Genomic DNA, 14128 nt, shown 5'->3' with positions numbered 1-14128 from the left:
TCTGGTCGGCCAAACTTTCTGGGGGAAGTGTCCAACCCACTTGCAGATTGCACGGTTTCCTGAAGGTCTTTTATTATTGAGTCCTCTGAAGTTAAGACCTCTGGACCATTGCGTGTCTCATACTGCAACCCAAAGGGACGTGATTCATCCAAAGATGGCTCATCATCCTCATAAATTGAGGAAAGAGACTTTAAAAAGTCTTAGGCAGTGGGGTGAAAGTTTTCTTGACACCCTTTGAGGGTTTAGCGAATGGCATTGAATCAGTCGATGTAGAGGGCTTAGACAGCTGTGGCGACAAGACTATTTTAGGCATCGACTTGGGAGTTTTTCGGCACAGATGATTTTGTCTTCAAAAGGAGTCTTTACTAGAGGGAACCTTAGAGGGGTCCCGAGGGCTCACAGGTTTTGTACTTCGCCTTTTGTCGTGTTTGTTGACATGGGCATGGCTGTCATCTTTCGTCGAGGGGGTCGAGGCCTCATTCTTGAATACTTTAAGCATTTTTAGTCTGAACCTCTACCACTCAGCCAGTGAGGCCGATTTGGTCAGGCACAGACAATTCTGGGGAGGAACTCTGAAGACAGATCTCTGGCGCCTTTTTTGAGCCTGCCTTGAGAATGAGGAGTGGTGTGAGCCACTGCATGCTCGGGACCTTTTAGCTTTCTTACGACAAGGAGAGTAATCCCTCGACTTAGGATCACTTTTTCGACAGGGATCTTGAAGGAGATTTATGAGACCTACCTGCAGCTAACTTCCCTCTATGCTCTTTCAGGGCTTTCGTTGTCATTGGTCGGCAGGACCCACACTCCGATGTTAAATGAGTGGATCCTAAGCACCACAGACAACCGATGGGGGTCTGTAAGAGACAATTTTGCCCTGCACTCATACATTTTTTAATTCGGATCTCGTTGTCTATGGTGCCGACAACGTCGTCATCTTTTTCACTAAATACGAAAGGTTTCTTGACAAGGAACCAAAGCATGCTGATATTCCGAAGTGATGGCTCTCGTGGAAAAACAGAACTGAAGCCACCAGTCGTTGCGCGTGCTGTATACCATCGATGTTGACGCTGAGACCCTCGAGGGACATCGAGTCGACAGGCATTGACGCGCAGCGCCTCCTTCTGGAAAACATTTTCCAAAGCAGCTTAAGCTGGATGACATGCATTACTTATGGTAAAAGCATTTCTGATGGTTGTATCTGCTTGGATTCACATGCTGTGCATATGGTCCGACATCCAGCGGTAATCGCAGAGTATTGCATCTTAACTTTCGAGAATCGAAAGGGGACGTCAACATGGGCATGCCTGTAACACTATCCCTACGTGACGTGTAGTGTACCCAAGATCCCTCACACGTCAAGGTCCATCGGATTGTATTTTTTCTGGCGAGAGGGAGCCTTGTGACTATCGTGAGTGATTACAGAAAAGAGAGAACGTGGTAAGACGTCAATGTTCCTTCCATCCAAACGGGGAGGAAAGGTGGGCGCATGTGAATCTTAGCAGATACAACCATCAGAAATGCTTTTAGGGTAAGTAATGCATGTCTTCTAAAGTTTGTTAATCTGCTTAGAATCACATGCTGTGCATAGACTAGCGCGCAGTACCCGGATTTGGAGGTGGGTTGTGAGAAGGAACAGTAGTGAAAAGATGTCTTCGTACCTGTCCCACCTGAGAATCAGACTTAGAATGAGTGTCTAGGCAATAGTGTTTTATAAAAAAGTTTGTAGAGAACTCCAGGTTGCCGCTTTGCAAATGGATTCAAGGGGAACATTTGCAATTAATTCTATGGACATCCCAGTGCCTCGAGTGAAATGTGCTCTAGGCTTGAAGGACAGGTCTCTCTTAGCAAGATTGTAGCAGAGTGTGATGCATTTAACAATCCACCTAGAGATGGTGGATTTGGAGACTGCATCTCCGTCTCTTCTTGCCACCACCGAAACGAAAAACTGATTAGTCTTTCTAAGTGGTCGCGTTCTTTCCATGTAGAACATGACAGATCTGCGTACATCCAGTGTGTGCAGGGTTCTTTCTCCAAGACTTGAAGGATTCGGAAAGAACGTTGGTGGTTCTATTGACTGGTTCAAATGGAACTTGGAAATTAATTTAGGTGCAAACCTAGGGTGAGTGCGCAGAACCACCTTATCTTTGTGAACTGTTACAAAGCGATCGAGAGCGCTTGTAGTTCACTTACCCTCCTAAAGGAGGTAATAGCCATCAAAGAAGCAGTCGTCATTTTATTGGCTGAGAGAATCAATACACTAAAAAAACAAAAATTTGGAGATTGGGCATATGATGAATATCTAACTATAAAAAGGAAAATCATGAACAAGTATTATAATAACATAAAAAACTATAGAATGTATCTTCATCAGTCAACAAATCAAAAAATGATAGCATCACTGTGCACCAACGACAGGCGATCTATCTGGGCTATGATCAGGGGAAATGAACAATCAAGAATTAACGACTTTCCTCTAATATTAGCGCAGAAACATGGATGCTATTTTACAAGAATAAAATTGCTTTACCCGATCAATTTCGGGATTTACCATCTAAACTCAAGGACCACTCAGAGCATTTTAAGGGTTGGTCAATAGATGATATTGTATGGGCCTTAGGTAAGTTAAACAACTGAAGAGCCCCTGGACCGGACTGTATTCCGCCATGTGTGCTTAAGGAAAATATGCAACTTTGGGCACCGGTGCTTAAAACAAAATTTGACTAAGTTATTAGGGCATCTTGTGTCCCGTGCTCATGGCTGCAGTCTGTCATTGTGCCCATACACAAGAAAGGTCTTAGGACCAATCCTACCAATTTTTGGCCCATTGCACTAATTGATGCAAGCGCAAAGACGTTTGCTATTCTTCTACTTCAGTGTTTAAAACAGTCTATAAAGCAGCTTGCTATCTTATCACCCTTCCAGATTGGCTTCCGTGCTCGAATGGTAACTGCGTTGAATGCAACTGTTTTAGCACATTTAATAGCGCATTCAAAAACTCCAAATTCGGGTGCTCTTTATATGGCATCTGTCGATTTATCTGCAGCATTCGATCGCGTAATTAGGAATTTACTGTGGGAAAAACTTGATGCAAAAGGGATCCCACAGACCTTAATTGCAATGCTGGCCAAACTGCATCAAGGCACTTCATATTTGGTCCGTCTTAACAGTACGGGATCAACAACTACTCCTATTCCAACTGAGGTGGGGGTTAAACAGGGCTGCAACTTGGCGGCTACCCTGTTTAACCTCTACCTCGCAGACATTGAACAAATATGGAAAAACGAGATCTCGTACCATGGAAGGTTGGGACACCTCCGCATTCAATGGATCGCATTTGCGAACAATGTCCTAATATTTGATCGTACACCATATGGGCTTCAAAATAAGCTTGTAATATTCTCAGAATACCTGTTTAAACACAACTTAACATGCAATGTTTAGAAATCCAGCAGATTTATCTTGAAAAATATGAAAAAGAACACCTCCACAATGAAATGGTCTATAAACTCCATCCCTATGCCCATAATCCTAAACATGAGATATTTGGGATATGATATAGATTCATGTTCAAGAAAAAACTGGTTACTAAACTTAAATGCGAAAAAATCTGTCTTGGTGACTCAGATGCGGATATTTATGAAATATTGCAAATTTTCGATGAAACCACTTTCAATTTTACTTGCTGAAAGTGGAAGCCATCTTACTATACAGGCTTGACCTATGTTTGCGCAATATTTATGCAATTTTAGACCAAATCCAAGGATACCTATGGAAATCTACATTGAGACTACCAAACTCCTTACCAAATTGCATTTTACGCCAGGAGCTGGGTATATCAACTTTGTCAGCTAGGTTTCACTGGCGACAATTGACAAATTATGGAAAGATGTTATTTCCACCTGTGCAATCGCTATACAAGGAATTCTTAATGATTAAGAATCAAATGTCGGCTTCGATGGTCACCTTTTCCAATCTTATGATCGACAAACTCAACGAATGTGGCCTCAAACCTATAGAACTTGAATCTTGTGCTGGTCACGTAAAGAAACGATTATATGAACATGACTGGTTAATTACTGTAAACGAGATGCATTCAAAAAAACCTTCAAGCAGGAAAATGTGCTTCTAAAAGAATTCCTCGTAGAGCATACCTGCTTAAATTTCCCTCGAGCCCATATCGTGATCTATATTTGAGATTTAAGCTCAATCAACTGAACACCTTTGAAAAAACTAATTACTTGGAACAAGCAAGCAGTAATGAATCCTATTCCGTGGTGTAGATTTTGTGATGGTAATTGCTGTATAGACAATCTAAAACATCTAACCATGTATTGTAGCAAATTTGAAGCCTTGAATATGCTCTTATTGGTCCTAATGTGCTGGGCATGACTCTAGAATCCAGAGAATGGTGTTGGAGCAAATTTATGTGGGGTTACTCATTTAAAATGATTGTTTTATTGTGCAGATTTCTTGAGAAAATGGTTGTTGAATTGGAGAAGAAAGAATCACACTCCACATCAAACAACCAGGCTTCAAAATTGATAGAATGAAAAACTGTATAAGGTTTTTAAGCATATTTTAATTGTTGTAAATTGGATTTTGAATGTAATTAATTATTATGTTACACAAAATGATTTATGAACGATGAAGATTTTTTTTTTGTAACTGTTGTAAAAAAGTTTGTTATCAAACTAAAACAACTTTTAAATAAAAAATAAAAAGTAGGTGAGGTCTTCAAGACTTGCCTTGTGCATGAGCTCATAAGGAGCCCCCATAATCCTAGTAAACACCACGTTTAGGTCCCATCCGGAAGCCGGATTAGAAATGGGAGGGGGAATTTTCTTGACTCCCTCCATGACAGTTTTAATAACTGGTATCTTCCACCATGCCACTTTCTGTTGTGATATAGTGTAGGCTGAAAGTGCAGCTAGGTGCACCTTAATGGAGTTAAAGAGCAGGCCTTAGTCAAGTAAATGAGTTAGGTGTAAAACAATGTGTGTGGGAGAGCAGTTAATCGGGTTAATGCTCTTTGAGTTGCACCAGATGACAAACCGTTTCCATTTACTGGAAGAGCAGTATCTGGTGTTCAGTTTTCTTGCTTCCCTGAAAATGTCCATATATCTCTGAGGGAGTTGCAGGTGTCCAAACTCTATGACCTCAAGAGCCAGGCCGCTAAGTTCAATGTCTGTGGGCATCAGTGAAGTGTCTCCCCTCTGTCTTGCGACATGTTGTAGGGGCAAGGCAGTTTGACTGGAGGAGATGGGGACATCTCCATCAGATGAGCGAACCAGGGTTGGCGGGCCCACATGGGGGCCACCAGTATCATCGTGACTGGTTCCTGGTGCATCTTGTGCACAATCTCTTGTTGAGAAGGGGAGTCAGAGGTGGGGGGGGGGGGGTGTAGACAAATTTCCCTGACCATGTTATCCAGAGTCTGTTCCGCTTGGAACGGTTCTGGGGGTACCTGGAGGCATAATCTTGGCATTGAGTGTTCTCCAGAGTTGCGAACAAATCTCTCTCTGGGAAGCCCCATTCTGCGAAAATGTTGGAGACGATGTCTCCGTGTAATCGCCATTCGTACTCCCTGGGCAATGGAAAGACTCTGCTGAGTAAGTCTGCCAGAAGACAGAGTTCACCTGGAACATGTTGTGATAACAGGAAGATGTTGCATTTGAGAGCCCACTTCTAAATGTTCTGGGACAGTTTGGAAAGCCCTGGAGAATGAGTGCCCCCTGGTTTGTTCAGATAGTACATGGCTGTGGTGCTGTCTGAGGATTGTCTTCCCTTGCAGTTGTGTATGGAAAGCTTTCAGTGCTTTGAACACTGCCAACAGTTCCAACAGGTTTATATGGTTGGATGCTATGTCCGACGACCAAACTCTGTGCGCGGTTTGATGAAGCAGGTGAGCTCCCCACCCTGTAAGAGATGAGTCTGTTAGAGTGGCTTCCACTGCGGGGGTGGTAAAGGATTTCCCTTTAAAGAGGTTGTCCCTCGACCACCACTGCAGCGAGAGAACGAGGGCCGGCGAGACAACCACTAGATCGTCCCACTGTCCGCTGGCCTGACACCACTGGCTGTTGATCCACTCTTGCATCGGGTGCATGTGCAGGCGCGCGTGATGAACCAAGTAGATACAGGACGCCATCATTCCTAGCAGTCGCATAGCCTTGCATACAGTCACCTCTCGACTGGCTACATATTGAGGGATCTGAAACAACATGTTTTGGACCCTTTCGTTGGAGGGGAAGACAAGGCCGTCCTTTGTTCGAATGAGAGCCCCTAGGAATTTTGACCTGACTGGGGTCTAGGCTGGATTTCTTCTCGTTGATAGAGAATCCCAGACTGAATAAAAGATCTATCGTCTTTTGGGTATTTGACAGACATGTTTCGTAAGAGTCCCCTGTTATGAGCCAGTCGCCAAGGTAAGGATATACCAGGATGGATTGCCTGCACAGATGTGGTGCTGCCACCGCTAGTACTTTTGTAAATACCCTTTGTTGAAGATGATATGCCAAAGGGTAGTACTTTGAACTGATAATGCTTTTCTTGTATCATAAATCTGAGGTATTTTCTGTGCGCTGGCAACATTGAAATATGAAAGTATGCATCTTTCATGTCCAGTGTTGCCATGTAATCCCCCTGTGATAGCAGTGGAATTACTTCCTGTAGTGTGACCATGCAGAACTTTTGTGGCTTTACAAATGTGTTCGCTGGGCGCAGATCTAAAACAGGGCGCATGGTTAGATCATTTTTGGGTACAAGGAAGTACACTGAATAAATACCTTCTTTTACCTGTGCCAGAGGTGCGATTTCTATGGCTCCTTTCTCCTGTAGTATCTTGACTTCCTGCAGAAGAATGCGACGATGGTCTGGTGTCAGTCAGTCTTGCTCGTGAAGGTCTGAATGTTAGGGACCAGTCCTCTATACAGTACCTGTGGGCCACGGTCTTTGGCACCCACTGGTATTTAGTTATGCCCTCCCATGCCTGAAGGAATTACGTTAGCCAGCCCCCGACCGAGGAGGCATGGGAGGGGACCCGAATCTTCCGGTCATTTCGAACCCGAGGCTCAGGAGCCACTGGGGGTAGAGTTCCGGCCTCTTCCTTTGCCACAACACGGACCCCTTTGGAGATATGGGGTGGTGTATCTGCTATTTCCCTGTGTAAAATTCCAATTGTTCCCCGAGGAATATTGTTGTTGAGGGAAGCGTTGGCCACGAAAAAGCCATTTGGACCCACATCCTCATCTTGTAGAGGGTTGTTGTGTAATCTGGACCAGTGTTTTAAGGGTGTCATGCTCCTTTTTTGCGGTCTTGAGGGCCTCACCGACCGCATTCCCCAAACAGGTTGGATTCTTCCACGGGTTTATCAGTGACGCTTGCGTTTCTGGCTTGAAGCCAGAGTTCCGTAGCCACGCATGTCTCTTCAGGAGTGTGCCCTGAGCCAGGGATCGACCAGCCGTTTCTGCAGAATCCAAAGTATTCTTCGCAATGCTTTTGTTCACCTGTCTCCCCTTTTTGGCATTGGTGAGGAGACGAGTACGTATGGGTTCGGGAACCTCCTGTATGCCTTCTTGTAGTAAGTGTAACGCTCACCTGATTCCCGGAGAGGCGCCGGTCTTGACTGGGCGTATCCCGTATCTTCAAAGGTGATGTGTAACACAAGGCTGGCTCTTTGGGCTGGACCTCTGTGCACTCTATGCCTGACTCGAAGGGTGAGATGTCTGCAGATAGAAAATATGGGATTAAGGAACTGGGTTATTGAAAGTCTCTCTCTTCTTCCCTTTCTCTTCTCCTGTAGAACCCCAAAGGTTAACGCTCTCACCTTAGGTAAGTGAACGCCGTGCTCTCCATCTGCCTCGGGGCAGGGTGCTGTAACCAGTTTCTTCACTGGATAAGGGGAGCAGGCCTCTTGACTTCAGAGGACTGCTGTCCGTCGTTTACTGCACGAACGGTAAGTTTTGAGTAATTCTAATGTCTTTAAAGTCTTTAGTAATGATGTTTCTTGTTTTGCAGGGTTCCGGCGATGGCGGATGACGGATGACGGGCTGAAGTGAGTTGAAGATGGAGCCTGTGTGATGAATAGAAGCGCCTGGAAGCACGTAAGTAAGCGCTTGTTGCCTGCTTCACGATGCGCTCTAACTGTCTTTTTATTTTGCAGGTACAAGTTCGGAGCGGCTGCCAGGTGCCAGAATACCCACTGGGTTAGATGTGGAAAGGAGTAATGGCACGTGAGTATTAAAGTTCCCCAATGTCTTTAAACGCACCTTGTTTTGTCTTTCAGATGCGGGATGCAGCGCCGAAGGCCTCCGGAGCGTGCAAAGAGTTGGTAAGCTTTTGTCTTTCAGATGCCGGAATGCAGTGTGAAGACCTCCGGGGTGCACGAAGAGTAGGTAAGCCTTTGTCTTTCAGATGCCGGAATGCAGCGCGAGGCGTTGGCGACAGCCGATGGACCAGGTAAGTGAAGAGCTGTCACTGAAGACCGTAATGCTACCCTGTTCTTTCTTGTCTTTATAGGTGTTGCTGAAGACTGGATTCAGGATGGTAAGCCTTTTTCCTTAGGCCCAGGATCAGATGCAGAAGACACGATGAGCGTTCTGCTGCAGAGGATGCAGAATAACGCAAAGCAAGATTCATCCATCGGGTGTGGTTTAAATAGCCTCCTGTAGTGCTTAGGTGTCTCCTTCCACAGCCACGCCTAGGTAAGAAAAGAGTTCCTGCTTTCCAGAAGAGTTCCAGTGTTCTGAATCTAGGGAGTGGCTCCTGCCCCACCCAACAGGAAAAGTAGTTCCAAACAGAAGAGGATCAGTGGCTCAACTGGCAGGCAAGTAAGCAGCATGGTCTGCTGCAGGTAAGTCCACCCAAGCATTATGAGCCCGGCGCTTCCAGCGCTGGGACTGGGCATATTTATGAGCCTGGTGCCACTGGCGCCAGGACTGGGTCCAAAAGGTCCCAATTGGGACTGGTTGGCACTCGGAACCTGGGTTATGGATCTGCTTCCAAGGGAGTTGGGAAACCCTGACCTTTTGGAAGCAGAGATCATGACAGTAAGGCCCACTGGGCATCGGCATAGCTGGCCAACAAGGTGTTGTTGGCAATGCGCATTGAGAATGCTGCTGCGACTGTGATCCTTTTCCCAAGGGCGTAAAGTCATATACCTTCCTTTTCAGGGGATGCCTCGCTGGTTGACAAAGGGACCCCTGCCCTCTTTCGTGTAGTAGTCACCACCAGGGAGTCTGGGGTGGAATGACCCGATATACAGAGCATCCGATGGAGGACGATGAAAGAGTTTTTCTATTCGTGGGTTCACACCTCTTGTGAGAGCAGGTGTTGATAAGGAGGGCGCCAGACGTTTCTTAATTGAATTGAGGAGAGGAATAGCCTGGCTGGCCGGTGGCTTCTCCTTAAGGATGTCCTCCATAAAGTCAGCTTCGGGACCGCTTCATCTGTTGCAATTTTAAAGTGATCAGCTGCTTTACGCAACATTACGTTAAAAGTCAATTGATCATCCACTGGCGAGGGTTGTTGCCTAGTGTGGGGTTGACTGAGGAGAGTCCAGAAACAGGGCATTAGGATGTTGATGATCCAGGGACTGCCATGGTTGAGGGTCACCCACATCTGGGTTCTCCTCCCAGCCTTCTATGGGATCATGCATGTCCTCAGGGTTGATGAATTCCTCATCCTGAGTGTCAGTAGGAATGTCATCCTCAGTTAGGTCATAGTTGCATATATCCTCTTCTAAAGAGGGTTCAAAAAGTCTTGGAAATTTTGCTTTGGGGTCCACAGGGCTCTCATCCCTTGGCCTCCTTGCTGTGGGTTGTTAACAGTAAAAACAACCTGTCCAGCCTTTCCATGCAGTTCTCAAATTTTTCTCTAATCCAAACCGAGGACCTAGAATGGTCTAGGAGGTGGAAAAGGGTCATGAACGTGTTCATCCGTCAAAAAGCGTTGAGATTTTCATCTCATCATTGAGAACAACCCTTCTTCACCCTCGGAGAACTCCTCCTTCATGCTTCTTTTTCGAAGCATGGGTCGGTTCCGGTACCCCCCTTAGGCCATCCCTGGACCTCAGCGGATCCTTGGCCCTTTCTGTAGGCCTGCATCCCCGGGCTGCCACTTCTGAGAATCGCTGCAACAATCCAAGCTAAGCTTTCGGCGACGTCCTCTGCAGTCGGGAGGCTCGTAGCTTCGGCCTGCGATTGCGAGGGGGTCCTCTTCGGCGGTGCCGGGGCCTTGTACTCGGCGGCTGCCTTCTTCGGCGATGCCTGGCCCTGGTCTTCTGTGACCGCCTTCTTCGGCAGAACCGGAACTCAATCGTCGACGGACGCCTTCTTGCGATGCGTCTCAACGGAAGGTGGTATATTAGGGGTAGCGCCCTTTGTTTTCGATGGCCCGGTCGCTAGGCACATATGCAGCTGCGGGGAGGGCTGCCGGAGCTTCCGGTGTACCCGTTGGCGCTGAAGTCTTCTTCGACTTGGCCGAAGATGGACTTGGGGTTGTGCTGTGTACATGTTTGTCTTTGTCGCCGGGGTGTAACTTCCCCATAGCAGTGCCTAAGCTGTGCCTAGTGGGGCCGGGCACAGATGTGGAACGTGAGCGTTCCGTCGAAAGGTCAACCACCTCCGGTTCGGAGTTATGATCGTCACTCTCAAAGTCGTCACATTCGGTGGCAGCGGGAGAAAATACGGCCTTCAACATATCGTAGGACGCCCACCGCTTGATTCTACGCTCCTTTAATGTCTTAGGACGGAGGAGCTTACAAGCCACGCATCCTTCTTCCTTTTGATCGAGGGGCAAGCACCGGTTACACCGTCTGTGCTTATCTTTCCAAGGGAATTTGCTCTTACAATTAGGGCAAAACCTAAATGGAGTCCTCTCCGTAGCTGAGGTTGGGTAGAGTGACGTAGACCAAAAGGGAAAGAGGAAGGAAAGGGGAAGGCATTCTCCGTTTGTATAGAAATGTCCACCCGACCCCACTCTCCCTACTGTATAGGCCGGTCGGAAGGCCCGGTCAAGTGGTCGGAAGTGCCGAATGGACCACCCTCCGTTGCTTTTAAAGGTCTTCAGCGGAGGTCTGTAACAACCGTTGAAAATAAGGGACTGATCGGGTGATTTGGTTATTTTATATAATTATTCAACCAAAGGTCGATGGGACAATAGGCAAAGTCTTTGACAAGCTCCACATCAAGGCGACCAGTATGCTGGGCGGAAAAAAACAATTTGAGGGACCTCGACGCGTGAGGGATCTTGGGTACACTACACGTCACGTAGAGATAGTGTTACAGGCCTGTCGATATCCCCTTTCGATTCTCAAAAGACAAGATGCAATACTCTGCGGTTACCAATGGATGTCGGACCATATGCACAGCATGTGATTCTAAGCAGATTAACAAACATCAGAAATGGAGATATCAAAAGATGAATACATGCAAGGACACAATCCATTTGAAGATGTGTTTCAGATGTGTTCCCTTGCACTTAGGTTCCTTAGCATAGTCTCCAGAGCTCAGAAATTATTATATGCTGATAACTATGCGATCTACTTGCAATATCTTGGGACTAAGGTAGGGGAATGGGCTGGCCTCCCTATCTGACTGTATGGACACGTCTCTGTTGAAAATGATTTCACTCCCCAAAATGCTGTATTTTAGTAATGTGCCCATCTGGTCGGGGAGGGAGTTTTTTTGCAGCTAAGGTTGCTTGCTGTGGGTTACCTATGGAGTAGCAGGGCTGCTGGGATCAGCTGGGAACAATTTACAGAACCATATGAATGGAGGGGACTGGCGGCGCCAGACAGCTTTACTTCCTGTTGGCGCAGGCACATTTTGCAGGGTACTGGTTTTAACAGGGCGAAAGTGGCTCATTGAGCCCTGGAAAAATACAGAGCGGCCCCTACGGACATTAGATCTGTCCTGTTTAGGGAGAAGTATGTTGATTCCCGCTCCTTCGACCTGTACGCACCACAGTGAAAGCGGGGGCTAGGATCTTCCGCAGGCTGTCTATCAGTATGAATTATAACAGGATGATCCCTCTGTGGAATTATCCTGGCCGCCCCCCACATACAATCCCGAAATGTGTAAATCATGGAGTAGTGAGCGCAGATGGTGCTGGGGGATTTGTATACCGAGTGCAGATTTTTTTTCCCTGGATGTGTTCAAGGATAAAATGGGGGGCAACTTTACAAAGATCCTACAGTATATCAGAGCAGCCACCCGACAGTTGTGGCCCTCCTTCCCGTTAGAACCCAAAACAGACTTCTATCACTGCAATAATGGACGGTGGGGACAGTCGGCGGATGGTGTCGAAGCCAAAATACTAAAAAATAGAGCGCATGTAACGTGGGAACAGTACTTTAGTAGCGAATTCTCAGATTTACAATCGAGAAAGTGTTGCCTCGTTACTAAGGAGGGGTTGATGAATGCTGGACACTGCTTAATTCAGTTTAAAATGCTAAACCAGGTGCACTATACTCCTGCCAAGATGGCCAAGTACTCCCCATCGGCAGCGAATGAGTGTGAACTGTGGGGCTACTTCAGCCAGCACTCTATGTTCTGGCAATGTCCCCCAACTGACCGATACTGGAAGGCAGTGGCTAATACATTGGAGGAGGTTGTTGATGTTCCCCCTAATATGTCTCCTCTTGAAATACTTCTTAGGAGACAATGGAAAAGTGCTGATAGTTAGCAGAAGGTTTTGCAATCTGGAATGCATTGTTGCTAAAAAAAATATATCCGTCACTGGAAATCGAAACTGGCACTAACACAAGGGGAATGTTTACCAGATCTGGTATATACCAATAAGAGGGAAGAGGCCTTCATCAGTACCATGACGACGGCCTGTAGACCCAAGGACATCTGGGCCCGAAAGGGGGCCTTGCACATCGCCCAGCAACAGGCGGCATAGATAATGGCTGTAATGCTGACCTTTTACAGGGATGGCCCTCGGATATTGATGAACAGCTGCCTGTTGGCTCAGGCTGTGACCCTTATTGTCATGTCGCACTTTGTTTATACCCTGCTGTGTCGGTGTAATCATGCCTTTTTTGTTTTGTTAAATAAAGTTACTTTTTTTAAAGAATGAATTTAAAACCACAACATTGAATTTTTCAGGGGCGTGCAACATTCTTTCCAAAAACAAACTAAATGTGCTGCTAACCATTAAAAGCACCATTTGAGCGTTTGTTATTAACATCGCCCAGTACGATGTGCTAATAAGGTATTCCAGAAGGGCCTTCTGTTTTAGACATCAAAAATCCATTAAATATTCAGAATTATGTAGTAATGTTGAAAATAGAATGTTAAAAATAAAAACACTAACCTTTTCTATAGACCGCAGCAGCATAACGGGCAGTGTTACTTGCAGCCTGGATGGAAGAGAAGGTCTGCTTATCCATAAGCTTCCTGCAAATAAATGTTCATACATCTCCTTAAAATACAATAAATTATACATTTGTAAGTTAGAAAAGAGCTAAATAGAAGCTTGGCTTTTAGCATGATAATTTGAGTAATGTGGCTTTAATACAAAAACAATTGTGGCAGAACTTACCATGCTGTGCTCTAGCACAGCATGGTAAATACTGCCACAAATGGTAGGTACCCTTATTTACCCAACTGATGGTACCATTGCATCTATCTCAAATGATAAAAAAAAGTTGACGCCCCTCCACCTTAAGGTTCCACATTATTCTTAAATGAATGCACAGCACTAACTTACATTCTTATTAGAGAAAATGCCAAAATGAATATTTTTCACTTGCAGGGTTTTGGAGTAAGTTCACACATATGAATGCAAACATGCAGATTGAATGCAAACATGCAGATCAACAACAAAACAAAGTAGACTGTGTGGCAGTCAATGAGGAGTAGGAGAAAGAGGTCGTGAGTGAAAGAAGAGGGGACAAAGCATTATACGTTTAAGGATATGAATCACCTCAAAACCTTTTTCATAGCGATTCAGGAGATGTACAAATAAAACATTGCACCAGCAACATGCAGCCGAAACAACAATGGAAAGTCAAGTGTAAAATCACTCCTGGATCTTTCTTGATAGCAATTCAGGAGATGTACAAAAATCATAGATGAGCACGTGGGGTCATATAGAAATAGTCATCTGGAGTTTATTCCAGTACACC

General features: G+C 45.7%; 1 protein-coding gene across 1 annotated transcript in view; it reads right to left on the bottom strand.

The window, feature by feature from the left end:
• Positions 1 to 14128, bottom strand: part of POLR3E (RNA polymerase III subunit E) — a 1464556-nt gene that overhangs the window by 1187766 nt on the left and 262662 nt on the right. Inside the window, exon 6 of the mRNA XM_069645613.1 lies at positions 13315 to 13397. Coding sequence (XP_069501714.1) covers positions 13315 to 13397 — 83 coding nt within the window. The remainder of the gene's footprint in view (positions 1 to 13314; positions 13398 to 14128) is intronic.

This window comes from Ambystoma mexicanum, chromosome 2p (genome assembly GCF_040938575.1).
Source record: "Ambystoma mexicanum isolate Mex_15411 chromosome 2p, UKY_AmexF1_1, whole genome shotgun sequence".
NCBI classification, from domain to species: Eukaryota; Metazoa; Chordata; class Amphibia; order Caudata; family Ambystomatidae; genus Ambystoma; species Ambystoma mexicanum.
The sequence above is the reverse complement of the archived record's forward strand: the minus strand, read 5'-3'. Positions and strand labels throughout refer to the sequence as shown.